We start from the raw sequence: 25,316 nt of genomic DNA, 5'->3' as shown, positions 1-25,316 counted from the left end.
CTATGACTCTAATTCCTGTCAGCTACAAAACAAAAGTAGATATTTAATACTTTTGCCTTTTCTGCATCATTGTTGACAATTTTACTATCTCCAGCTAGTAATGAACCTACACTATTGTTAGGATTACTTTTGTTACAGATATATTTTAAAAAATATCCTTTTCATTATTCTTTTGCTGTTGAGACTTTTAGCTTCACTTATCAATTGCCTGCATTTCTTAATTTCTGATTTATATTAATTGCCATTAACCTGTCTTTTATCCTCTCCTCTCCTTACTAAATAGGTTGTAGTCATTAATTTAAACATTCTAATCATGTGACTCCTCCCATAGGTTCTAGTAATACCAACTACGACAGAGTTTCTCACGCGAGCATTTCCAATTCCTCCTATTTATTACCCAGACTCCTAGCAGTGGTACATAGAAAACTAAGGAATTTCCTTCATGTCATCTTGAGTGTCCCAGAATGACCCAGTAATATATTCTGTGGTCAATACCAGGCTTCTTTTATATGTAGCAAGTTAAAGGGTTCAGCCATGGAGGTTAACTACAGACTTCCCATAGCAATTCAATCGGCCAAGAAACATGCTCCCGTTAGAGGGATTTTTTTTTATTGTGGAGTGTGCATACCATCATGCAGTGAGATCATGTGTCCCAGGTCTGGAACCTTACAAGGAGCACAAGTCAGATTCATTGTGAATTCCTTCATTTTATAAGCACTGTGAACCCCACCTCCACCCTTTGTAAGTGGTTCTGATGCAGGCAAGGGAAGGAAGTCATTTATTACAGACCCAGAAAGTCTCTTGGGGAACAGTTGTGTTAAACAGGTGGGCTGGGAGCAGGGTGCGTTCTATTATCAGTAATATACGTAGCTTGGAGTTTGGCTGTGAGGAAAAAATGTCACCTGTCTTCCAGTTTGGAAGGGGTTTGGTTCCCACATGCCCTGGCTGATAGGATACGTGGTTACTGCAGAGTTAACCTGGGCTGTTACCAAGGCTTTAGCCCTAAGTCCTCTGCTGTCCACAGACAAAAGCCTTTGACCCAGGTTTGGAAGTGCTGTAAGCCATGGCTAGCTTATTTGACTAGGGCAGTGGTGCCCAAACATTTCCTCTTGCACCCTCCACCCCCTTTACCACTAATGGAATGTCTCTGCGCTCTCCCAGAGAATGGAATCATTGCTGAGAATGGGGGCCAGAAACTGGGGGCCAGGCTGCTGCTGGGAGTGGAGCCGGGGTCTCAGCTTGGGCTCAGGGCCAGGCCAGAGTGGAGCTGGGGTACGGTGGGGCTGGGTGGCACTCTTTCCCCATCACTCCATGTGGGCTGGCATGGGCCTCACCATGCCCCAGGACATTCTTCCATGCCTCACAGTTTGGAGACCACTGGTCTAGAGTATAGATTAGAGCTCAGGTTCCACATTAACTCAGGCTGAAACCAACCCACTTTGCACGTGGATGCAGGTTGGAACCTAGGTTACTTAACTCGGGTGCTGGCAGTCCTCCATTGCCTTGCCACAGTTCCCTCAGGGCCATATTTTCCTGCCTGTCTACCTATGCCCATCTTCTACACCAGAAGATACCTCCCAGCATAGGTTTCAGAGTAGCAGCCGTGTTAATCTGTATTTGCAAAAAGAAAAGGAGTACTAGTGGCACCTTAGAGACTAACCAGCCTGGATACACCAGTTTGGTGTTTAAACCCCACATTCCATGCAGCCTGCTATGTCTTACACAGCACTTGAATTGTACTGCTGTCTGGGAGAGCCTCACCCCAGCATACTACTAGCTGGCCAGAGGCTCACACCATAGAGTGGCGCAGTTTAGTACAGTGCTAAGAACCATGGGATATGCCCCCAGAAGTCCTGGCACCTGACCTGGGTTAGTGCAGCACCAGTGTGGACAAAGCTGCAGAGGTATGACTCGAGTGTGGCTTAGCAGTGTGGACACTCAATGCCCGTGGTTGGCTAACCTGGGTTCCCAGAACTGGACATCCAGAGCTGGGGTAACTGCAGTGATGATATAGGTGTAGTTTTAGGCACTGGGGGAATATTTTGGGGGAGGCAGAGGAGCTCACACAGCAGCTTTAGATTGAATTTGCATAAGCAGAAAGGAGCTTGAGTACAAGCACTGGGAAAGGGTTTGAACTATTACTCAGTGCCTGTTAGGATTCTCCAGCCCATTACAAACACCCCTGCAGGCTGCTGCCCTCCCTTCAGCTCATCTGAACGTTCCTTTGTGGACAGGAATCCACACAGGGGTCGTTGGTGTCAACAGTCCCACAGCCTCCTGCTAGAGCCCCGTGACTGGTCTCTTCTGAATGAACTATCCCTTTCCAGACAGACGCTGACATCAGTGAAAGAATTACCAGTTTCCTTCTCTGTGTGTTTCTGCCTCCTGCAGGTTGTGGGGTTGTGATCTCACAGCTGATTGTTGTGGGGATCTCTCCTCCGCTCTCCGCACTAGCCAGTACTTGACAGAACTGGAACTGGGGTATAACGAACCTGGAGATTCCGGAGTGCAGCTGCTGTGTGAGGGAGTGAAACATCCAAACTGCAAACTGCAGAAACTAGGGTAAGTAGCAGCTGGTTCCTCTGTGCCTATTGATATTGTACTATTGTGATTTCAGCCCTTTCTACTAGAGGGGGGAGAGATAGCTCAGTGGTTTGAGCCTTGGCCTGCTAAACCCAGGGTTGTGAGTTCAATCCTTGAGGGGGCCATTTAGGAATTGGGGTAAAAATTGGGGATTGGCCCTACTTTGAGCAGCAGGTTGGACTAGATGATGACCTCCTAAGGTCCCTTCCAACCCTGATATTCTATGAATCCCAGCACTAATGAATGCATCAACAACCCTAAAACACCTACTGTCTTCCCAAGGTGTCAGAAAGAGACCCACTGCTATGTAGATTTATCACCTTGTATTAGATGAGAAATTAGATCACACAGCCACTCTACATGCACCATAAATGCAGTGTATTTTACTGAAGACCCTTCGACTAATTTACTCACGGTGTGTGAATGAAAACACAGTGTAGGAGATTTCACAATTTGACTAGAATAACCCTCTGTCATTCAAATCCTTTGCCTTCATTTTAATAAATGAATCCTGGGACGAACCTAACTACCTCAGAAAGAGGAAAAAGGGAAGCAGGAAAGGATGAAGAAATTCAGTAGAAATAATCATTAGCTGGGGACTGTCTATGGGAGCAGCCAGGGTGCTTTGTCCTTCACCCGTCTCTTCCTCAGCCTGCCCCTCTCCCTAGGCAGCAGCTCTCACCAAGGTTGACAGCACTGTAGGTCCCGTTAGCTCACCCTGGAACTTCTGCTCTAGCCAACAACTGACCAGCGTCAAACCTCCCATTCCTGAGCAAGTTCAAAGAGAAGCTAAGAAAAGGCCAACTACAAGCTCCACCTGACTGAAGCCAACATTCCAGACCCAGCACAGTCTGGATTCAGGCTAGGATATGGAATTGATGCTGCTTTAATGGAACAGACGGATGCTCTTCTTCTCCTGTCACTGGGTAGAGGATAGAGAATGAAAGGCCTAAAGATTATGTGCTGCAGAAGAATTGGGCCACATCAACTGCATCCAGAACGCATGGACCAACTAATTGGCCCAAAGCTACAAAGATGGTTCCTGAGATGGAGGAAGCATGAAATGACACCTATCACGGTAAAGGCCTGTCACAAGGCGCTTCTCCAACTATCCAGTGTGCAGCACTGCCTAGCCAGTTTTCACAGCCTCTCCATTACAAACACATTGATTGTTACCTTTCCATCACATGTACCTTTAATCCTCTATTTTCAGACAGGGCAGGGCAGAGCACAGTTATACACCAGGGGAAGCCTGCCCCACAACTTCTCTCCTCCACCCAGCTTCCTGTTCCTCCCAGTTACTGAGCCAATTGTCTCATTAGCCCAGCAATTATCACCAAGTGTCAGGAATCCCCAATGGAAATAGGTTGATTGGCTTCTATTAAGCTGGCAGCCTTCGTTGTACTGCACCATCTTCAGTGACTAGGGTGTTGCAGTCATTGCTCTGTAACAAGTCCATGTGGAAGAGAAGGGAGCTCTCTTGGTTCACCAGCAACATCTGAAGCAAAGTTCCCTTCTCTTCCCTGGTTGGGCTGTCCAGAGGAAGAAGAGGTGAAAGATTCTGGTCATTAGCTGTGCCAGCCTGAGCAGTCTGCTACTGCCTGAAAGACCCCACTGGCGGTAGGAGCTCTCACCATGTGATTCCATCACTTGGTTCCAGTAAACAACCATCACCTGAGGTAAAGATCCTAAAAAACAAAGCAGAAGGAGGTTGACCCTTTTCTTTTTATCTTTGTCCTCTATAAGGGATGCCTCCTGGCTCCACCACCATGTGTGGGAGTGTTGGAGGCAGAGTGGCAGCATTAATAGCTCCCTAGGAGGGAACACCAAATGTCCATGTCTGTCCTCTATAATTACTGATGTTCTCCTGAGTGGTGTTCCAAAAGCTGCTATTGTGTGTGATTTAACAATGCAGGGGAGGGATAGTTCAGTGATTTGAACATTGGCCTGCTAAACCCAGGGTTGCGGGTTCAATCCTTGAGGGGGCCGTTTAGGATCTGGGGCAAAAATTGGGGATTGGCCCTGCTTTGAGCAGGGGGTTGGACTAGCTGACTTCCTGAAGTCGCTTCCAACCCTGGGATTCTATGAATCGCTGCTGGGTTTAGGCTTTTTCAAAAGATTCTGTGCTATTTACTATGTGAAAGGTGGAGGGAAGTGGGAATATAGAAAATAGCTTGTAACAACACAGGGATTTAAGAGGGAAGTATGAAAGTGGTGACTTGCAAAGAAATCACCCTTTGGGTGATCTCACTTGGCAAGGGCCTCAGACCAGAATGGACACTCATGTCTTGCTGTCTGGAACGCTGGCTGGGGCTTTAGATTACAGGGAAGGCTCCTCCTTAATTCTCCTAATGCAGGATCAACAAAAGAAATTCTTTCTTGTGTCAGCTGCCTAGTTTGGTCTGCTTACTTGCTACCTTGATTTGATAATTTTAACTAATTCATCTAGTGAATCAACCTCCGTTGTGACCTTGATTTTGATCATTGTGGTGTTCCATTCTTAATTAGTTTAGTGGAATTGTAGAAAGTTAGTCAGTGATATGTATGTTCATTGTTTGTTTGTTTTTTAATCTTTTATATAAAATCCATAAAAATTACCCAGACCTGGTTTATTCTTTCAAATTGCAACATGGGTCAAGTGACCCTGAAGGCGAAGGCAATCTACTCAAGATATTTAAAACACAAGGTGGATGAGGTAATATCTTTTTTCAGACCAATTTCTGTTGCGGAGGAAGAGGCAAGATTTTGAGCTACACAGAGCTTTTCTTCAGCTCTGAGTAAACTTGAAAGCTTGTCTCACTCACCAACAGAAGTTGGTCCGATTAAAAGACATTACCTCACCCACCTTGTGTGTCTCATATCCTGGGACCAACACAGTCACAGCAATATTGTCCATGAGATATTAAAGAGCCATTTGGCTTTGGTTCTAAATTGTTACCTAGGTCCCTCACAGTAGCCCAAGGGGGTAGTTTTGTGTGGTGTGAGGGTCCCTGCTCTCCCAAGCTGGGCTTCACAGTCTGAGGCACTGGGTTACTTCTGAGAAAGCCAGGCCAGTTTACACAGCAGTAGTGGTTTTCATTTGCCTAACCTGCAGGGAAACAGAGTGCTGGCAATGAATGAGCTTGTGACCTATTTCCCAGGCATTTCCTTCTGTGTAGTGAGGTATTCCCCACCCCCACTGGAAATGCATCTACATCCTATCCACCCTGTTCCATTCTTGGCTGACCATCCCTTCGTGGAATACAGGGTAACTGGTATAACTGGGCAAGTGGAAAGGAATCCACTCATTACCAAAGCATTCTGAGTAGCAGCGGGCTACACTTCAAACCATTCAGAGAGCAAAGCTGGTGCAGACACAATGACTTGCTTACTGAGCGAGGCATCTCACAGTGAGCACATGATCCAGTGGTCTGGAATCCACAGTGGCTGACAGCTGGTCTCTGGGTGGAGTTTAAGGTGTTGGTTATGAGCCTATGAGCTATAAAGATCTAACTGGCCTATTGGATTACTTCTTCCCACACTACTGCCACAGCTGCAGTCAGCAGGGGCATCTCAGTTGGATCCTCCTGGTTATAAAGGAGAGGGGCCAGCTGTCAGGGCGCTCTGGAACTTACTTCCCTCCTTGGCACAAAATAGCCTGAATCTGGGGACCACTTGGGCATGTTGTAAAAGACACTTGTTGGATCAGGGTTTTGGGTTTGCTGAGGGATGCCTCCCAGAGCAATGAAGGGATAGGAAAGAGATTTTTTTTTTGTGTGTGTGTGTGGGGCTGGCTGGCTGAGTTCCCGTTTGAATATTTATTTTAATGTTGCTGGGGTTTTGCTGTAGTGTTGATTCTGCCTTAGGAGCTTTGAACTTTTTATAGGAGTATTTTGATGATGATTTAAATAGAAATAGCGGATTTTTCTCTGTCTCTGAATTCAGTCTCTTGAGAGAGACACTGATGTCAAGGAGGAGAAACACAGGTGTTGTAAACAAGTAGTCTTTTCCTTTCTGTATCTGTCTGCTGCAGGTTGGAGCATTGCAGTCTAACTGCTGCTTGTTGTGGTGGTCTCTCCTCTGCGCTAAGCATGAATCAGCACCTGACCGAGCTAGATATAGGGAGAAACAAACTGGGAGATACAGGCGTGCAGCTGCTGTGTCAGGGACTGAAACATCCCAACTGCAAACTACACAAAATAAGGTAAGTACCAGCTGGTTAACACGGTGGTGTTGTGAGTTATACTCCATTTACCAGGATCACAATACCCTGCATGGAATCCAGCCATGGACCAGCCCTCTTTGCTCCTGAGACAAAGAACAGAGACCCACTGATGTATTCACTGGTCACATTTTGCTAGTTAAACAATTGAATAATGTAGTCGAGTTCAACCCTTGACCCCTTTTAGGCTGGGCAGCTGCCTTAACACAGCAGCCACGGATTCCGCTGACACAGGGTAATCCTTTGGTGGGGCAAAGCAGATATAGCCAACTGTGTGCCCCCCAACTCTGCCTCAACTGAGGGGGTGTGCAGGGGTATGGAGGGCCTATATAAAGGGCAAGATGGGCAGAATATGCTCCACCAAATCTGCTTAGCAGTCGAGCCCTACACTTGCCACAGGTGTATTACACTCTCTTCGGAGAGTCACTTTGGGCTGACCCATGTTGAGGTTCCAAACTGTATCTTGAATAACTTCTTAAATATTGCTTCCCAAAGGGGCAGTGGGTGGGCTGTGCTATCTGAGAGAAATTGCTATAGATTTGGGGAGGGTCAGAGCCATAGTTTGAGCCACCGCTGTGGGCAAAAAAGTCATAAAAAATGTCTGATTCTTCTATCCCATGACTTTTTGCGGGGGGGGGGGGGCTTGTATGTCAAGAACTTTTTTCTCAGATGACCCCAGATTTGAACCCCTAGCCCCTCCCTGCACCCCCCCATGACACACAATAATGTTCAAGACAATCCAAGTAATCATGTAGGTGACAAAGCACTTAAAGCCATCTTCAGCCCCACAACAGCTGCTGCAAACTCAACCCCTTCAAGAACGGCGTTACTGAAGCCCTGTGGGGAGCTCATGCAGCAATGACAGCTGAGATCATGCTGCTTCCATGGGGAGATTCTGTGAGCTGGATTTTGCAGCCCCTGCTCCCTGTGTGCGCTGAGTAGCCCCGCAATGATCAATGGGACTGTCCTTGTCCATAACTGCTCCCCGCCCTGAGCAAGGGCTGCACAATCCAGCCCCGTACAGGCAGAAAGGACATTGCTGTCCCTGCCCAGAGCTCACAGCATGAGTGGGAGTGGGGGGGAGCAGGCTGGCCAGGCTACAGACTGCACCAGTACTTCTCCCCTCTCCCAACAGAAAAGGAGGCAGGGGTAGCTCAGTGGTTTCAGCATTGGCCTACTAAACCCAGGGTTGTGAGTTCAGTCCTTGAGGGGGCCTCATTTAGGGATCTGGGGCAAAAATTGGGGATCGGCCCTGCTTTGAGCAGGGGGTTGGACTAGATGACCTGCTGAGGTCCCTTCCCACCCTGATAGTCTAGGAAAGGCACCTGCTGGCAGTGAGATCAGCAGGTGTGACAGTGACACAGATCCTGTGGGTGCAGCTTATGGTGCTTTATAGGAGCTGTGGGCTCGGGTGTTGTGTCTGCAGAGAGAATTAACACCTCCTTTTCCTTCCCTGTTTTCCCCACAGCTTGGGCTATCAGAGTGTAACTGAGGAAACCCAGGCGGAGCTGGATGCTGTGAAAGACACAAAACCTGATCTGGTCATAGAGATATGGTAGGGCTGGTGAGTGGGAGCCACGGAACGAGCAAGGCTCTGAACTGGCTGCCCTCCCACTAGCTGAGAAAGCAGGCTTTTAAGGGGGACCCCAGCAACATATTTCAGCATCTGTGGTACAGGGCTGAGTAGAGATTGTCAGGCCCAGCACTCCTGCCTGAGTGTGAGAGGCTCAGGAGTAGGAGCTGGATTTGCTCCATGCTTGGTCTGACCTCAGAAGGGATAGCTGGTTTGTGGGGGGAGGGAGTGGGAGGGAGGATGCAGATCAGGGCCCAAGTGTGGGATCATGAAAGATCTGGTAACCTCCCTTTTCAGTCTCCCTACGTGCAGGAGGGAGACTCAAGAACCATCCTCAGATCCAGAGGGGAATTGTCACTCTGTTACAACAGCTCAGTCACTGTTGTTTGTGTATTTATAAAAGTCTTGTAGTTTTACGCAATTCCACAGCAACTAAGCCGACATTTTCCATATTACATCTCCAGCATTTGTTTGTCCCGACTGTACGTTTCTGTGTCAGTTTTGTTGAGTCCAGTAAAGATCATGAACCAAGAAATAATGCTGTCCTTTAGAGTTTGTATCTCTTGCCATAGTTTCTGCGAATGCACATGTTTCTCCAGGCCTAGGAGAGCCCTCAGGGATGGTTCCTCAGAGATATATATTTTTCATGGTTCCTGTTTCTTATCCATTATGGTCAACACCTTCAGAAGCTCATGCAGGCAAAATCAGAGTGACTTTTAATTTCTCTGGGCTTTTGTCAGAAAGCTGGTGTAGGTGACCCCTAAGAACCCTGAATGGCCACCTGGGAGCAGAGATCAAAGGTGCAGGACAGGGAGATGGTTAAGTTTATGGCATATCCTTGGCATTTTCAAAAGCCCTATAGTAAGTCCTATGTGCCCAAACAGAAGCTACTGCTCTAGTGATACCTGATACAACAACCTTCTACAGCCATAGTCCTCATTCAGCTAGCTCTCTCCCAATTCTGGCTCCTCTTTCACCGACAATGTCTCTTCTCCCCCCCCACCCCACCCCAAAAAAAGCTTGAACTCTCCCCTTCAGCTGATAAATGGCTGAAGACTGGCTGCCTCTTGAAGCAAGGTCAATGAACTTTGGGAGAGAGGCTTGTCAAAGCTTTACTGGACTCTAAAGGCTGGGGTAGAGAACCCCCTAAGTTATCCATCACTGGACAGACACAAAGGAGTAGAGCTCTTGCAAGCTGAGAAAGTTGGGCCCTTCAGCCAAGGGGGTTGAAGTCTCTCTGGGAACAGAACATCGGTGAGAAACTTGCTTAGGCAATGATCTTTCACCTAGGAAGACAAGGGAAACCTGCACCTTATATTTCTTGAGGAAGTCTCTGACAGAGAGAGAGTTGGCTGGAAAGAAAAAGACTGGTAAGAAATCGACCTTGAACCAAGGCTTTAGCTTGCTGAGTTAAGCCTTAGCCACTAGAAAGTGTATTTCACTTTTGTTTGTTTGTAACCCTTTCTAGCTTTATTCCTTCTATTGGGTGTTGCTTAACCTGTGACTTTTGTTTAATAAACTTGCTTTACTTTGAATGTAAACCAACCCAGTGCTGTGTTTGAACTGAATGCCAGGTGCTTCTAAGGGAATGATCAGACCAGGCAATGACTCATTGAACCGTCCTATTGTCCGCTTCCAGCATTTGGCAGTCAAAGGACGATTGAGGGACCTGCAGAGCATGGGCCTGCATCCCTGATTATTGTGACTAAGTGGGAATGTTCTTAATGTTTCCTCTGAATACTGCAGGGGTGCCTCAGTTTCCCCGTGTGGGAGTAATTGCTGTGGGGGTAATTGCTGTAGACCTAAGCCCCTCCCCTTTCTGCGGCTCCATCTATGCATTCTATTCAAGGGCTGCCATGCAAGAGGCCTACAGGCCTGTCTCCTGTAAGACTTGGCTTGAGCTAAAGCGCTGATGTATGCTAGGCTGTGGCACTTGACACAAAGAATGGACTAGGCCAATTTCTAGCTAAATAAGAACCAAAAGGCCTCCAAAAAGTCCCTAGCTGTCCTCTGTATGCACCCTCCACCCTGCAAAAAGTCCCTAGTCAAAACGCTGCCGCAGCAAACCGCAGATCTTGATAATGACAAGGTGCGTCAGCACTGTGCTAACTATGAAGCAGTTTTTCTATTTTCCTTATAAGGCTTAATTAATAATGCTTGAGTGGTGGAAAATTACTAATTGGTTCAGCTTGAACATGGACCTATATAAGGCTGGTGTTATAGGGGCAGGGCACAGAGAAATCAGGCTGGCACCTGCGCGTGACTGTCTCTGACTTTCTCTCCCTGCATGCTTGTACTCAATAAAAGGCCTCAGACTGTTTGAACCAAACAGAGTATGACTCGTTTTCCACAACTCCCTATGCATTTAAGTCTCTAGGTAGTGGGATAAGGGGTTGTAATTGTTCCAGAGCAAAGGGCCAGTGTATGTAAATGGCTGACACTCTTGTCTCCTGGCAACTGATGGCCTGGGCCCTTCCCCCCTGCAAGGTGATAGCTAAAGGTGTTGGAGAACAAAGGAATCAAGTGACCTCCTGGCCCGGGAAAGGGACAAAGCCCAGAGAAGGAGGGGCTGGAGAGTGAGTCAGATTGGGACTGGCTGGTGACGTGGAGTGAAGTGCAGATGTGGTTGTCTGGCTCACTGCCCCCCAAAATGGACCCGGCTGAAGGGTCCTGTTTTCTGTACCTACAAGCTCTGTTTTAGACCGTGTTCCTGTCATCTAATAAACCTCTGTTTTACTGGCTGGCTGAGAGTCATGTCTGACTGCGAAGTTGGGGTGCAGGACCCTCTGGCTTCCCCAGCACGCTGCCTGGGCAGACTTGCTGTGGGAAGCACACAGCGGGGCAGAGGATGCTGAATGCTCCAAGGTCAGACCCAGGAAGGTGGAAGCCGTGTGGGCTTCTTGCCCTGAAGACAGTCTGCTCACAGAGAAGAGTCTTCACCAGAGTCCTGACTGGCTTCATAGGGAGCAGTTCCAGAGCATCGCCTGGGGACTCCGTGACAATTATCTTGGCTAATAGCCAATCTACTTATCCTGAGGGACTGATCTAATTCTTTGTTCAACCCATTCATAGCTTTTCCTTTCAAAATATAATGAACACACATCTACAACCCCAAGATACCTTTACAATCACAAGAATTCTAAATTCATGAGTTATACACCTTCCAGTCAAGAAATTTTTATATAACAGATTTGAGCATAAGCTTTTGTGGGTAAAAACCTCACTTCTTCGGACGCATGGAGTGAAAGTCCACTTATGCTCAAATAAATCTGTTAGTCTTTAAGGTGCCTGTTAGGGGGCTTATTCCTTCACCCACTTACTTCTCTGGTCCTTCTCGCATGAACAGAGAGCAACAATACCCGAAGTCCAAAGGTGCAAACAATTCGATGTTTATTGGGGTGAACTTCCAGCAAGCATGATTCCAGTTTCCTTCCTTAGTATCCTCCTTCCCAGCTCTGACACCACAGAGCCTTACACCTGTGTCCCTGTTCCCATTCCTGCTCTTAGCCAAACATGATTCCAACTTCCTTACTCCCATTCCCTGTTCCCATTTCCCCCTTTAGCAAAACATGATTCCAATTTTCTTACCCCCATTCCCTGTTACCATCTCACACACCCACATGCCCATGCCCACCCACACCCAGTCACTTCCTCATTGACTACAGATTATATAGTAAAACTTGAGTTCTGCTTAGCTATACCTTAGCCAATCATTTTCCTGAAATTTAACTAACCGATCCTAACATATTGTAACATGATTATGTAACCAATTATATCCCACCACCTCAATTAGTTTACACCCAGCAAATTTAATTATACAGCAGACAGGAACAATCACAGAACCAGACAGAGATTATACAGACAAACAACAGCAAAGTGGGAACTATAATGACAAAACAATACAGAAGTGAGGATTTCACATCCCAGCTATTGATAAGTGAGTTCTTGCCAGACAGGATGCTATCAAACTAAGTTTCCTTTTACATTTTCTAGGCACTTCCCTTTCTCTGGAGGTGATAGGAATACAATCCTGTCCTGATAGTGCCTAACAGCCCAATAGCACCTTATTTCAATGTGACTAGTTTGGAATGTGAGGATGTGACTGTTCGCTTCCCAGCTTATGGCTGCCTCTGCTGCTTAGCCAAAGGCCTTAGCCTAAGAACAGGGCCTCAGACTGTCACAGTAAGAGAAGGCCCTTACACTGGCAGACAGTGGTTTTGATTCTTTCTTTTATACCTCTATCACTAGCCAAGTGATAAGAATACACCTAAATTCTTAGAGTATAGGCCTTTACAGACAGGCCTGAATATCTATATCCTAACAGTGCCACTGGACTCCTTGTTGTTTTTGTGGATACAGACTAACATGGCTACCGCCCCGCCATACTCTCTTTTTTTGGTGCCTCTTTGTTCCTGAGCCCGTAGGGTGCAGTAAGGTGAGTTCCAATCCCTTGAGCCTAAACACCTGAATGAATTTTAGTCTACCTTCATACTGTTCCTGTTACCTCTCCCAAACATTTCATATACCAAAGGCCATATCTACACTTTAAGTGTGGGTTAACTCAAGTTATGTCAGCATAGAGTCACTACGGTTACTGTGTCACTTGTGTGCATGTGGACTCCTGGACTCCTTGCCTCAGCAGTCAGGGTACTCACCAGAAGCACTTGTATAGATTCAGGGTGAGGTGCACTATGAATAGATATCCCACTGTCCACCCACCGTATTTTGGGAAGCTTTGGTTTTGCAGTGTTTGCTGGGTACCAAACAGGTTAGACGGGGTGGTTGTGGTCATGGGATCAAACTTCTTAGAATGCGTTGCTAACCATCCACTAATTTTATATGTGTCCCATATATAAACGTATACATAATGTTTACACCTTTTTTTCCCTAAACCCACAAACCTGCCTGGCCCTCCTCACTGCCTGCCATCTCACACAGAATCATGAAGCTTGCATGGCTCTGCACTATTGTCATGAGCGTGTTCACCCAAAGGTGCATACTCCTTTAGTATTTGCAGATCAGCAAACATACATGTGGGATGTGACATTATACTCTACATTCTTTATGAAAATATGCTTATGATATGGATATGACATAGCTAATATATACTTTATGCAAGATGGCTGATGTGGGGTATCATTGCAAAACTTAAGACCTATTTACTGTGTTTATCCAACCTGTATGCATGTAATGTTTGTATCTGAGGCTAGAAATATTGACCATGTCTCTCTATTTCAAATGTGCTCTGCTGGATGAGGCCAGACAATGTTAGTGGCTTATTGAAGGAACGCACAAACACACAAAGATTACCCCAGGAACTGTGTGCAATAGAAACCTCTGAATGACAGTGCTATACAATGGGGACTGTTTGACCAAGATCAGATACCTCTACACAGTGGGTGCTGTTTGACCCAGGTCACAGCAAAAGAGCCTTCCAGAAAGTGGGGGGAAGAAAGAAAAGGGGGACAATGACAGCCTACAAGAACAACTGGAAACACCTGAGGTACAAAAACTGAACAGTGAGAAGTGATTGTCCCAGCAATCCAGATGATGGGAAGACAGACACTTCAGCTCAGCTCAGCTTAGCATACTGAGAACGAGAAGATCTGACATTATCACCCACTGAAGAATAGACAAGGCCAGGTGTGTCTAATATATCTGGTGTCCCCATTATGCAGACATAGCCCTTTGTCTCACTGCTAATAAAACTAATGAAAACAACACAAGACAAGTGAAGTTTTAACAGTGAAGACAAAAGGCGGAAGAAAAATGTCTCAAAAATTAAATGAGAGAGCAATGAGGTGACATGTGAGTACCACAGTTCTGAGTGTCATTTTGTTGGTGATACCTCTTTGCTCCTGAAGTGTGTGTAACAGTGACAGAAGTGGAAGTCTGTATAAAGCACAATGGTAGATTGTCTCCAAAAATGAGTGAAGTTTCTTTCCATCCAAAGTTCCATAAAGAGGCCAACAGACATTTGGAACCAGTTACAATGGTCTCCTAGAGAGCTACTTACCTCAGAACTTTGGCACATGCGTCTTGAAAAAAAACGGTGGGAGCACCCATTGCTCGGGGGCTGTTCGTTATAGAGACAGTCAAGGTTCCAGTTATTTAGGGCCTACATTTTTTATAGTTCATGCTTTTTTCCTTTTCCCGATGTTACTTCCCTTAAATAAATCTGTTGTTTGTTTGCAAAAGTCATTTCTCTATCTCTTTTGTCCACTACACCACACAAGAGAGGTGGGAGGCACAGCAACTTCTATCTAACACCAGGTGATAGATCCAGATGGGTGAAAATATCTACTGCTGAAATCAGAATTGTAGCTGGACTATTTACTCTTGAGTTAACAGGGGAGGGACAGATAAAATGTTATACAGATAAAGCTACACAGGATCGTTTCAGGGGACAAGGCAGGATGCCACATTTATTAGGATAACACAATTTGATCTATAACCAATAGCTAATACCAAATACTTACACACACACACAATTCAAATGTTCTGCAGCTGCTGGATAGTTACCAGTCCTGAACGTAGCTTGAGTACGTGGCCTGATTTCACAGCTTTGGTTCATAACTTGTGGCAGCTAACTGGCCAGGAAAGCTGGGCATGAGGAAGGGCTGGGTCTCTGTCGGACACGCACAGATGCCACTCAATGTTGGCAGCAGAATGTTACCCACAGTCTTCCATACCACCCATCCTTTATTATAGGCTTTTAGTTCGAATCAAGAGTCTATAGGTCTTGCTGTGTCACGCTGCCTCTGGGTTCGGTGTGATTGATCGCTTGTCAGTTGGACCTGTCTTTGATCTTGCTTCAATTGTACCTTTCTTCTTTTCTTTTGAGGTGGACTCTTCTTACTTTGTCAGGGCTGTCGTCTGCATCTTCAGCCGTTGGTGTTTGCACTTAACTTTATCAGGACAGGCTGCGGCTGGAGGTTGATTCCATTATCCATGCATACCTCATTCACACACCTGAACTAAGTTAATGAGGTTACAGCAGGGTTTTGCAAAATGGAGTGAGCATTTTAAAATGGGGTTTTAGTTACAATATGGAATCTTATTAAAACAAGTGTAATGAACAATTTAGAATGTTGGGAGGCAAACAAGAGTTACAATGTTAGAACAGTTAAGTTGGTTTGTTCATTTGATACAAAATAAAGTCATATTAATAATAGTAATTAAAGAAAAGAAACAATTTCATAACTTCAGCTCTACATTGACCCACAAATGACCCTTCAATCCAGAGGTACTGAATGGGTCACACTTCATGTAATTTTCTCAAGGCTGTATAATTTTTTTGAAACAATCTGAGCTGGTGGTTTCAGCATCCAACAGAACATACCACAGATTACAATTAAACGTATCAGAATAAAGAAAAGAATAATTGGGTGTAACAATTTTTAAAGTTGAAGACCAAGAGGGGCCTATCCTTTAAGAATATCATACCAATGGTATGTTATAATTTGTTCTGCTTGTGCAGATACTCTTTATATTTCAGATCCCTGATTAAAATAGCCAAACTGCATGTCTGAACCTGGGCCTGTGTGATTTGATTATTTTTCTTCATTAGTTTGTACAGACTTGTTCAACTGACCCACAAAGAAAAGTTGAAGTTTATAATATTACTGGTATCCAGTGTGTTAGTTCTTTTATCCTCATGAGTTGGGAAGTAATAGGTTAAGGTGGGAGTTTTTAACATAGTTATATTACACATACATTGCTCTACTGGTGGTTCTTGCCAAAAAAGGTCCTCTAATCCAATGGCACTGTAGTGAGGTCGAGACTCACCAGCGCAGCACCTCCTGCTGGTCATCTAGGGAATTAGCTCTCTAGTGTACAGAGCACCTCCTACTGGCCAGTGTCTTGCCTGACACTGGCACCCATGTCCCTGCTGGACCCCGGTGCCCTTTACCTTGGGGTGCTGCTCCTGCAGTAACCCCTTATTCTGGGTTTTCCCTCCCAGGGCAACCCCCAACCCTCTAAACCCACTTTGCCTCAGTGGCTACTGCCAGTCATCATCTAGCCTCCACTCACTGGAGCAGACTGCAGTGTAATGGCCACTCATCATTGGCAAGGGGTTAGGACCTGCTGCCTTTGCCTATCCCTGGGCTGCCCCTCTGCAGCCCCAGTACCTTTTCAAAGGCCTTCATCAAGGCCTGCAGCCTGGGGGTTGAACAGGCTGGAGCTCCCGAGCTCCCCTTGTCCTTCCCCAGCACTGCTCCACTCTCAGGAACTGCTAATGGTAAGAATTCTCTAAGGCCAGCTGATGTAGCTGACTCCTACAGATAGCAGCCTCACATACTGAGGGTGTGAGAAAGCGCTGCCTGTCGGAATTAGCTTCATCACATTGCAGTGTCACAGGTAGCACATCTCTATAGTTTGCCGCAGCGACAGGTCCCACTTTGTTAAAAAACGGTATTTCAAGCAGTCTCACCAACCTGATCACTGTCTTTAACAGTGTAAAAAGCCTACATGCAGTAGATATGGTATATCTTGCCTTTAGTAAGGCTTTTGATGCTGTCTCCCATGACCTTCTCATAAACAAACTACGGAAATGAAACCTAGATGGACATAACGATAAATAAAATAGGCATAAGGAGTGGGGTTCTCCAGGGATCAGGTCTGGAGAGGTTTCTATTCAAAATCTTAATGATTGAGATAATGGCATAGAGAGTACGCTTATAAAGTTTGTGAAAATTTAAGGTCTAGAAAACATGACCTATGAGGGAAGATTGAAATACGATAACAGGTTTCAAGCATGTACAAATAAAGTAGCATCTTTTTACAAAAGCTGTTTCTTACAATCTGTACGTATCACTAACTGCTACCGGGAGCACATTTCTACATGTAGCAATTTCACAGACACCATAGTGCAAGAAACTGCTACCTGTAGGCACTTGCTACATCAGGTAGCAGTTTAATACAAGAGCAGTTTCTTACAATCTGTACGTAGCGATAAGTGCTACCAGCAGCACATTCCTACGCGGAGCAGTATCCTTCACTGGGCGGCGGGGCTGCAGAGCCAGGTGTAACGACAGCAGGGCAGTTCGAGGGGGTGGGGTGGGGTGGTGGATAGGGGTCGGGATGGTCAGAGGGCGGGGAACAGGGGGGTTGAATGGGGGTGGGGTCCCGGGGGGCCAGTCAGGAAGGAGTGGGGGAGCTAGATGGGGCGGTGGAGGGCAGTCAGGGAGAGGGGTTCCGGGAACAGGGAGAAGGGGTGGTTGGATGGGGCAGGGGTCCCTGGGGGCAGTCAGGAAGGAGGGGGGGTTGGATGGAGCAGCAGGGGGCAGTCAGGGGCGGGGGTTCTGGGGACGGTCAGGGGACAGAGAGCAGGGGGGTTGGATGGGGCAGGAGTCCTGGGGGGGGCGTCAGGGGGCTAGAAGTGTGTTGGGGGGGCCAGATAGGGGGCAGGGTCCAGGCCATGCCTGGTTGTTTGGGAAGACACGGCCTCCCCTAACCAGCCCTCCATACGATTTCCGAAGCCTGATGCGGCCCTCAGGCCAAAAATTTGCCCATCCACATCTCTATTGTTAATGTTCCCTTTTGCTGGATGTTTACTAGGCATCTGCTTTGAGTGTAAGGCTTTTTGCTGCACTGTTTGTTCGAGCACTGTAGGGACAAAACAGTTCTGTTTCTTTAAACAGGGAAGGGGAGGAGAAAGGAGCTGAGCTGAGAGAGAGAGACAGGAAATAGGCAAGGAAGTCCTGCCAGGGTCTACATCTAGAGAGTGAAACTTCTTGAATTTCATCAGTTTGTGGGGATTTGCCCACTCATTTTGAGAGGAAGAAAAGCTGATTTTCGTTCCAACGGAACCAGTGCTCTTCAGTGCTGCAGGGTGAGCTCAGCATGCAAAATATTTCACTTGGCTGAAATCATGTTAGAGCAGGGTTTTTGTTCTGTAAAGATCAGCGACATCTCCTCTTGAGAGACGGGTGGGGGAGGTGCATCTCTGCGGAGGTCTCTAGAGTCCCTCCTGCAGGGGAGCAGAGGAGGTCTCAGGATTGTAGTCTTTCGTAGGTGTCTAAACCAGAAAGGAGAGGACTGGTCTGCCATTTCCTCTGCTTTTAGCAGCTGCGTGTGTGAGGGAGGGATCGAGACTGAGGAGGCGCTTGGGTGGGGCATGAGACAGAAGTGTGTGTGTGACAGAATGAGTCTGAGTGTAAGGTATGGGCTATAGATCAGAACTGTCCCAGGGGAGGTACCACCCTCCTGCCCATCATCAAGAACAGCTGAGAAAACCACAGGAGCCACTGGCCTGCTGTAGGGCACAGAGGGGCCATGAGGCAGCCTGGGGGATCTCTCCCTTTGCCAGGTGGAGACACACCCCCAGCCCTACTTAAGCTGTTTTGAAACTTCGGAGACTGGAACTGCTGCGGGCATCCTGTGGCTGTTTCCCCCCCGGCTGCTCACAGGCTTTAAGGGTCGGGGGTTATCTCTGGGAAGAGAAGGCAGATTTGGGGATTGTTGTTAAGGAGGTTGTTTAGAGAGGAAATAGAAACCAAAGAAGGAGCTAACTGAGGTGCCCTCCTTTCCCCAATCCCAATTCTGTACTAAAAGCTTCCTTTGCTGGAAATTCAGGCAGCTTTGAGACATAGATCCAAAACCCCCACAGGAAAATCACTCTGTGAATTACACAGCATAGATCACATGCCATGACATTTATGGACACTTAAATATTAACAACTGCTGAACGACGTACAGACCCAGCCTTAACTCCCATTTATACTGGTTTGTTTACATACATTACAGTCAGTGCATGAACTATGTAAGACAGGATTTAAAAAACAATCCATGTATATTTCACTCATTTTGGGGCAGACACTTTGGTTTATGTCTACATCTCTGAGGCTCCACTGAAGGAGCTACATAATGTTATGACTGGTGACCATGTGTCACTCTTACTTGGGCTGTGTTTCTTGGTGTGCCAATGGGCTGCTGCTCTTGGGGGGGATGGATCAAATGGGGGTGTTTTTTGGTTTCATAAATTCATAGACTTTTAAGGCCAGAAGGGACCATTAGATCATCTGGTCTGGCACCATTTGTTTGATTAAAGCAGATCTTCCGGAGAGGCCTCCAGCCTTGATCTGAAGACTGCAGGAGATGGAGAATCCACCATTTCCTTTGGTAGCTTGTTCCAATGGTTAAACACCCTCGCTGTTAGAAACTTGTGCCTTATTTCTAACTTGAATGTATCTGGCTTCAGTTTCCAATCATTGGTTCTTGCCATGATTTTATCTGCTCTGTTATGCAAGTATTTTCTGTGTGGAGACAACTTTGGGAGAGAGGGAGCTCTGTGGTCAGCCTGAGAGTTTGCTCTCTGCCATGGGCTCTGATTGAAGTCTGTTCTCTGGGAACTGGGCATTGGTGCTGGGCTGAGATTCCCAGAAGAAGGTTTTGCCCCACCTGCTGTGTGACCGTCTCATGCCAGGACTGGTGTGCATGTGAAAATAAAACAAGTTACACTTAAAGTGTACCCAGACTTTGCATCACTGACTTCTTCTCTATTGGAAACTGACCTGCAAGACCCTGGACATCTGCTACTGTTTAGCAGAGAGATGACACTGGTGTCAGAAGTTGGGACAACAATAGCAACATAAGGCTGGATTATATTTCAAACCTGCACATGAAGAGAAACCATTATGGACCGTTACTGATTTAATCCGTTCAGTGACAAGGTTTTGGAGGAGAAATCTAGCCCCAAAATAAAGGTGCAAGGCTGCTGTGCAGCTCCCTGAATCTATGGACTGGGCTAGTCCACAGTCCACTCATAACCGTTTCACAAGGGCTACTCGATCAGCATGTACAGGGTTGAAAGTAAGGGGGAGTGGGAGGGAGCTAAAAACAGAGGGCGAGCTCCCCCTCCATGGCTGGTGAGCTGATTCTCCTCCTGTTTCAATATACTTTAGCTTCTGTACATCGGCATCTCTCAGAAGTTGGAATCTATGTGCCTGCCTGGGATGGATCTGCTAAACAAGAGACTAATTCCCATCTTCCCCTGCACATCCCCTTCCTCCTGGCCTGCAGGGAGACACCCAGAGGGAACTGCATACAAAGTGTTGCAGCAGAACGCAGGCCACTGCAGTGAAGCAGGGCGTGACTGTCACGTGTTGCCGGCACCCAGTGCCGAGAGGCTGAACAACAGCTTGAGTTGGTTCGTTACCCGGTGTGCTACACCCAATAATCACAACGGGGTGGAGAAGCAGAAAAGTTTATTTGCAGCTGCAATAAGGTACAGGGAGAATAAGCCACATACAAAATAGTGACCCTGTAGGGCCCAGTAAGGACTGTTTCTTAAGGGGATTCCTGGGATATTTAAGGCTGCTTTGGCTGCTTTTTTAAACAATTTATATGCCCCTAAGGGGGCATCCCATCCTTCTGATTGGGTACAAGTGGGGGCATTTCTAACTGTGCCGTTCAAATTACACTCGCCATAGGGACCACTACAAACCCACCATTGGCTTGCTACATTGGAGATATTAACTGGACAGCAAGTTACATTTCCAAACCCCTTTTTTTGTGGTAAGATTATTTGTAAGGGTTTCCCTAAAAGGGGAGGAACCATTACACCCACACTGTTGGCCTCCCCTGTTGGTCTTTATCCAATACCCATCAGCCCACTGTGTAATAACACAGGAGCTCTTTCCCACAGGATGCCCATAGTGATCAGATTGGTTTCGGGTAAAACATAACACTCCCTCAGTGCGTACGGCAACTGAATACTCCTGGTCCTGATAGGTGGCCTGCTGTAAAGAGGTCTTATTCCAGAACGGTGAGTCCGTTCTTTCCTGCTCTTTGGTGGTGGCTAATTCTGCTAGGGTCAAGGGCAGCATGTCAAGGGGCATTCCCGTTTTGGGGGATAGTGGAGTTGGAGCACACACCCAGCAATCAGTCTGGTTTGTTAAATTAGCAACATGGTGCGCAAGCAAAACAAAGGAGTTATGCTCCCGATATGCACAGTTTGGAAATACCAATACAGAGAATAACAATGTTACCCAATTAATTATGACCAGAGTCTTCCCAACCCAGGATCTCCAGTACCTGGGTGGGCCCATTTTAGCATTAAAGTGCCCGCTATTTGTGTCTTTTAAACAGTAGTTTTAGCCCGAGATCGTCACTAGATGAGGAGTCAGCAGGTTGGACGGTCCACTGTCCTGCTGACAAGGGGGCGGTTACTGCCTTTAGACGAGAGTGATGGATCCAGTTCTTGTGTCCCTCGATCTTTGCCGCTGTATGGGAGATCAGCAGGACGCTATAGGGTCCTTTCCACTTTTCCTGGAGAGGCTCGTCTTTCCAGGTGCGAACAAGCACAGAGTCACCGGGCTGTAAGGAGTGAACGGGAGAGTCCAAGGGGAGAGGCTGGGAATCCTTGGTATACCTGTGAAGAGACAAGAGAACAGCAGACAAGGAACACATATACTGTGACAAAAAACCATTACCCAACTCCCATTCCCCTGACAGAACCGGGGTGCCATTCATAGGCCATGCCCTTCCAAACATAATTTCAAAGGGACTGAGCCCTAATCTACCCTTTGGGAGAACGCGGATACGGAGTAGGACAAGAGGCAAAGCATCAGGCCATCGCAGTGAGGCTTCTTGGCACACTTTTGAGAGATGCCGTTTAAGGGTCTGATTGGTCCGCTCCACTACCCCACTGGCTTGCGGTCTCCAGGGTGTATGGAGTTTCCAGGGGATCTGTAAGGCATGTGAGATGCTTTGAATGATTTTTGACGTGAAGTGTGTCCCATTGTCAGATTCCATCCACAGGGGGAGTCCAAAGCGAGGAATGATCTCCTTAACAAACTTGAGGGCCACTGTTCTGGCAGTGTAGTTACGGCATGGGAAGGCTTCTGGCCATCCGCTGAACCGATCCACTATAACCAGGAGATATTTGAACCCTTGGGTCCGGGGAAACTCAGTAAAGTCTATTTGCCACACTTGTCCGGGGCCCGGAGTGGGTTCTAGGGCAGCTGGTGGCACAGGATGTCCCAGTCGGGGGTTATTCTTTTGGCAGACTAAGCAGTCCGCTTGTACCTGGGCAGCCAGGGGTCGGAGTCCGGAAGTGATAAAGTATTTTCCCATTAGCTGGATAAGTGCTTCCCTGCCAGCATGAGTGGTTTGATGTAGTTTCTGCAGCACTGGCCGGATTAGGCCCTTTGGTAAGAGGACCTTCCCTTCTGGGGAATGGAGCCATCCCTCCTTTCACAACAGCATAACCCGCCCTCCTTTGCCCATTTATTACAGTACTGCTACCATCAGTGTACCACTCATAATCTGCATTTGGGAGGGGTACATCCTTTAAATCCAGACGGCTGGAGTACTGGACATCTATGATCTCTAAACAGTTATGTTTCTGTTCCTCTGTTTCTGGCAAGAGAGTGGCTGGGTTAAGGGAGGGGCAAGGCTGTAGGGTGACTTCAGAGTTCTCTAACAGCTTAGCCTGGTACTGAGCAATCCGAGCCTGGGTGAGCCAAAGCCCTCCCTTTGCATCCAATAAGGCTCGGACCATATGGGGAGTATAGATTTGCATAACCCCTCCCAATGTTAGCTTCTCGGCTTCCTCAAGCAATAGGGCTGTAGTTGCGACCACCCGTAAACATGCCGGCCAACCCTTTGCAACCTGATCCAGTTGCTTAGAAAAATAAGCCACAGGACGTCTCCATGCTCCTATCAGCTGTGTGAGCACTCCTAGGACCACCCCCCTTCGTTCATGTACATACAACTGAAACTGCTTAGAGAGATCCGGCAGGTCCAGAGCTGGGGCTTCCATCAATTTTCTTTTCAGGATTTTAAATGCCCTGTCAGCCTCTGGGGTCCAATAGAAGGGGTAGATCCACTCCTTTTACACAGTCGTACAGGGGTTTAGCCCACAGTTCAAACTCTGGGATCCATATTCTGCAAAAGCCTGCCATACCCAGAAATGCCCTGAGCCGCTTACAATTATTTGGAGAGGAACTTGACAGATAGATTCCTTTCTTTTTTTTTTCGCTTGAACGCTGACGCTCCCCTTGCCTTAGCTGTAACCTGATCCCTCTCCACCTCAGACAACAGGGTTCTCAGGAGGATATTACAGTCGTCTCAATCGGCTTGTGACTACTGAGGCACCCCTCAAAGACTGAAATAAACCTGCTTGCGTTCATTGAGAATTCCCCAGCCTGTGTTTTAAAAGCTGCTAAGTCTATTGGATTGAATGGCACATGGGTATACACTTGCATAGTGGTAGCCTGACGTCCGTCTGCCCCTGGGCAAGCCACAACAGTCTCGGTAAGCAAAGGATAGAGTCCCACCGAGGGGGCAATCTCTGTAACCCGAGGCATCCTACCCTTATACGGTGGGGATGTGGGGGCCGAAGGGGACACCCGCTTTGCCATTACAGTGGGGGTGGGGGTCTGGGGACTAACATTAGCTGCTACCGAACCAGTCGGAGTCAGATTACAGCGCTGTAAAATATCTGGTTGAGTACATAAAGTCAGAAACAAATGCGCATACATATGTTCATTTCATTTCCTTGTTCTCTGACAGAACAGGAGTATCTGAAGGATCATGTTGTAATTAATTGACCCTCCTGGTGGCCACCACTCCTGGTCCTCTAGTTGATATTGAGGCCAGTCAACTGTACAGAATCGTTTTAATTGGCTCTTAGTCATCGGATCCGCACCAAATACCTTCCAGTTTGCTAGAATGCACTCTAGGGGCATACACCGTGCCCTAACCTAACCTTACGTTCAATATTTTCATCAATGACCTGGAAGTGAATATAAAATCACAGCTGATTAAAAATTTGCAGATGGGCCAAAGATTGGAGTGGTGACTAATGATGAAGATAAGGCACTCACACAGAGCAATCTGGGTTACTTGGTGTCCATTCAAGCAAAGTGCATTTTAATACAGCCAAATGCCAGTTCACACATCGTGGATCAAAGAGTGCAGCCATGCCTACAAAATGGGGGTGGGGGTCTGTATCCCAAAAGCAGTGACTCTGAGAAGGGTTTAGGGATCATAGAGAACAGACAACTCCACTTGAGCTCCCAGGCAGTGCTGTAGCAAAAGGGCTGATGTGAGTTCTGGATGTCTGAACAGGGAGGTGATTTTACCTCTGTTTATGGTACTGGTGGGACTGATACTAGAAAATTGTGTACAGTTCTGCTGTCCATACTTTTAAGAGAATGTTGAAAATTTGGAGAGGATGCAGAGAAGAGCCACAAAAAATGATCTGAGGCCTCAGTGTACTTCGCTTAATTGAACAGGCCACGAGGTGACTTGATTATGGTGTTTAAAGTACCTTCATGGAGAGAAAATATCAGGCATTAAAGGACTCTAACTCCGGAAGGCATAACAAAAACCAGTGGCTGGAAGTTAAAGCCAGACAAATTTAAATGAGAAATAAGGCACAAATTTCTAACAGGGAGGGCAGTAACCATTAGAACAAGGTGATACTGCTCCTTAACAGTAGGCCTCTATGGGCTAGGTTGGGGCCTGGCTCCAGTAGAACTCCCCAGGCTAGGGTTAGGGTTACCAAGAGTAGGGATTCCATGGATCAGGTTAGGCCTGAGGTTGGTAGGACTCCCCAAGCTAGGGTTATGGTTGCCAGGGGAGGAGGTCCCTGGGCTACAGTGAGAAGTGCAGCCAATAGGGATCCCCAGACTAGGGCTAAATTTACTACAGCTAGGGCTGCCTTGAGTAGGGTTAAGGCTTCGATGTGTAGGCCTCTCCAGGCTAGGTTTAGGCCTGCGGTGAGTAGGGCTTCCCAGGCGAGGCTTAGGGTGACCAAAAGTAAGGCTCCCTGGGGTCAGTTTAGGCCTGGTGTTGGTAGGAATCCTGGGCTCACGGTTAGCATTGAACAAGTCTTGGGGTGCCTGGAGTCTGCCAACACTTTAGACTGTTAGGGCTCCTTGGCCTGGGTTAGAGTCACTAAGGGTAGGGCTCCCTGGGACGGCATTAGGGTAAATTATGGTAGGGTTA

General features: G+C 47.1%; 2 protein-coding genes across 4 annotated transcripts in view; both read left to right on the top strand.

The window, feature by feature from the left end:
• The window catches only part of LOC311521886 (NACHT, LRR and PYD domains-containing protein 12-like), a 53,675-nt gene extending 42,644 nt beyond the window's left edge, over nt 1-11,031 (top strand). Inside the window, exons 11-13 of the mRNA XM_084630574.1 lie at nt 2,392-2,562; nt 6,596-6,766; nt 8,253-11,031. Of these exons, the coding sequence (XP_084486700.1) occupies nt 2,392-2,562; nt 6,596-6,766; nt 8,253-8,343 (433 nt within the window). The 3' untranslated portion in view covers nt 8,344-11,031. The remainder of the gene's footprint in view (nt 1-2,391; nt 2,563-6,595; nt 6,767-8,252) is intronic.
• Nucleotides 11,032-18,050: 7,019 nt separating this feature from the next.
• The window catches only part of LOC311521887 (NACHT, LRR and PYD domains-containing protein 3-like), a 65,934-nt gene continuing 58,668 nt past the window's right edge, over nt 18,051-25,316 (top strand). For all 3 annotated transcript variants that reach the window (XM_084630576.1, XM_084630575.1, XM_084630577.1), the window contains exon 1: nt 18,051-18,192. The gene's annotated coding sequence lies outside the window, so the exon portion shown is untranslated. The remainder of the gene's footprint in view (nt 18,193-25,316) is intronic.

Source organism: Lepidochelys olivacea (genome assembly GCF_965140295.1).
Source record: "Lepidochelys olivacea isolate rLepOli2 genome assembly, chromosome: 6".
Lineage (NCBI taxonomy): Eukaryota > Metazoa > Chordata > Testudines > Cheloniidae > Lepidochelys > Lepidochelys olivacea.
This window is presented reverse-complemented; position numbering and strand designations above follow the sequence as displayed.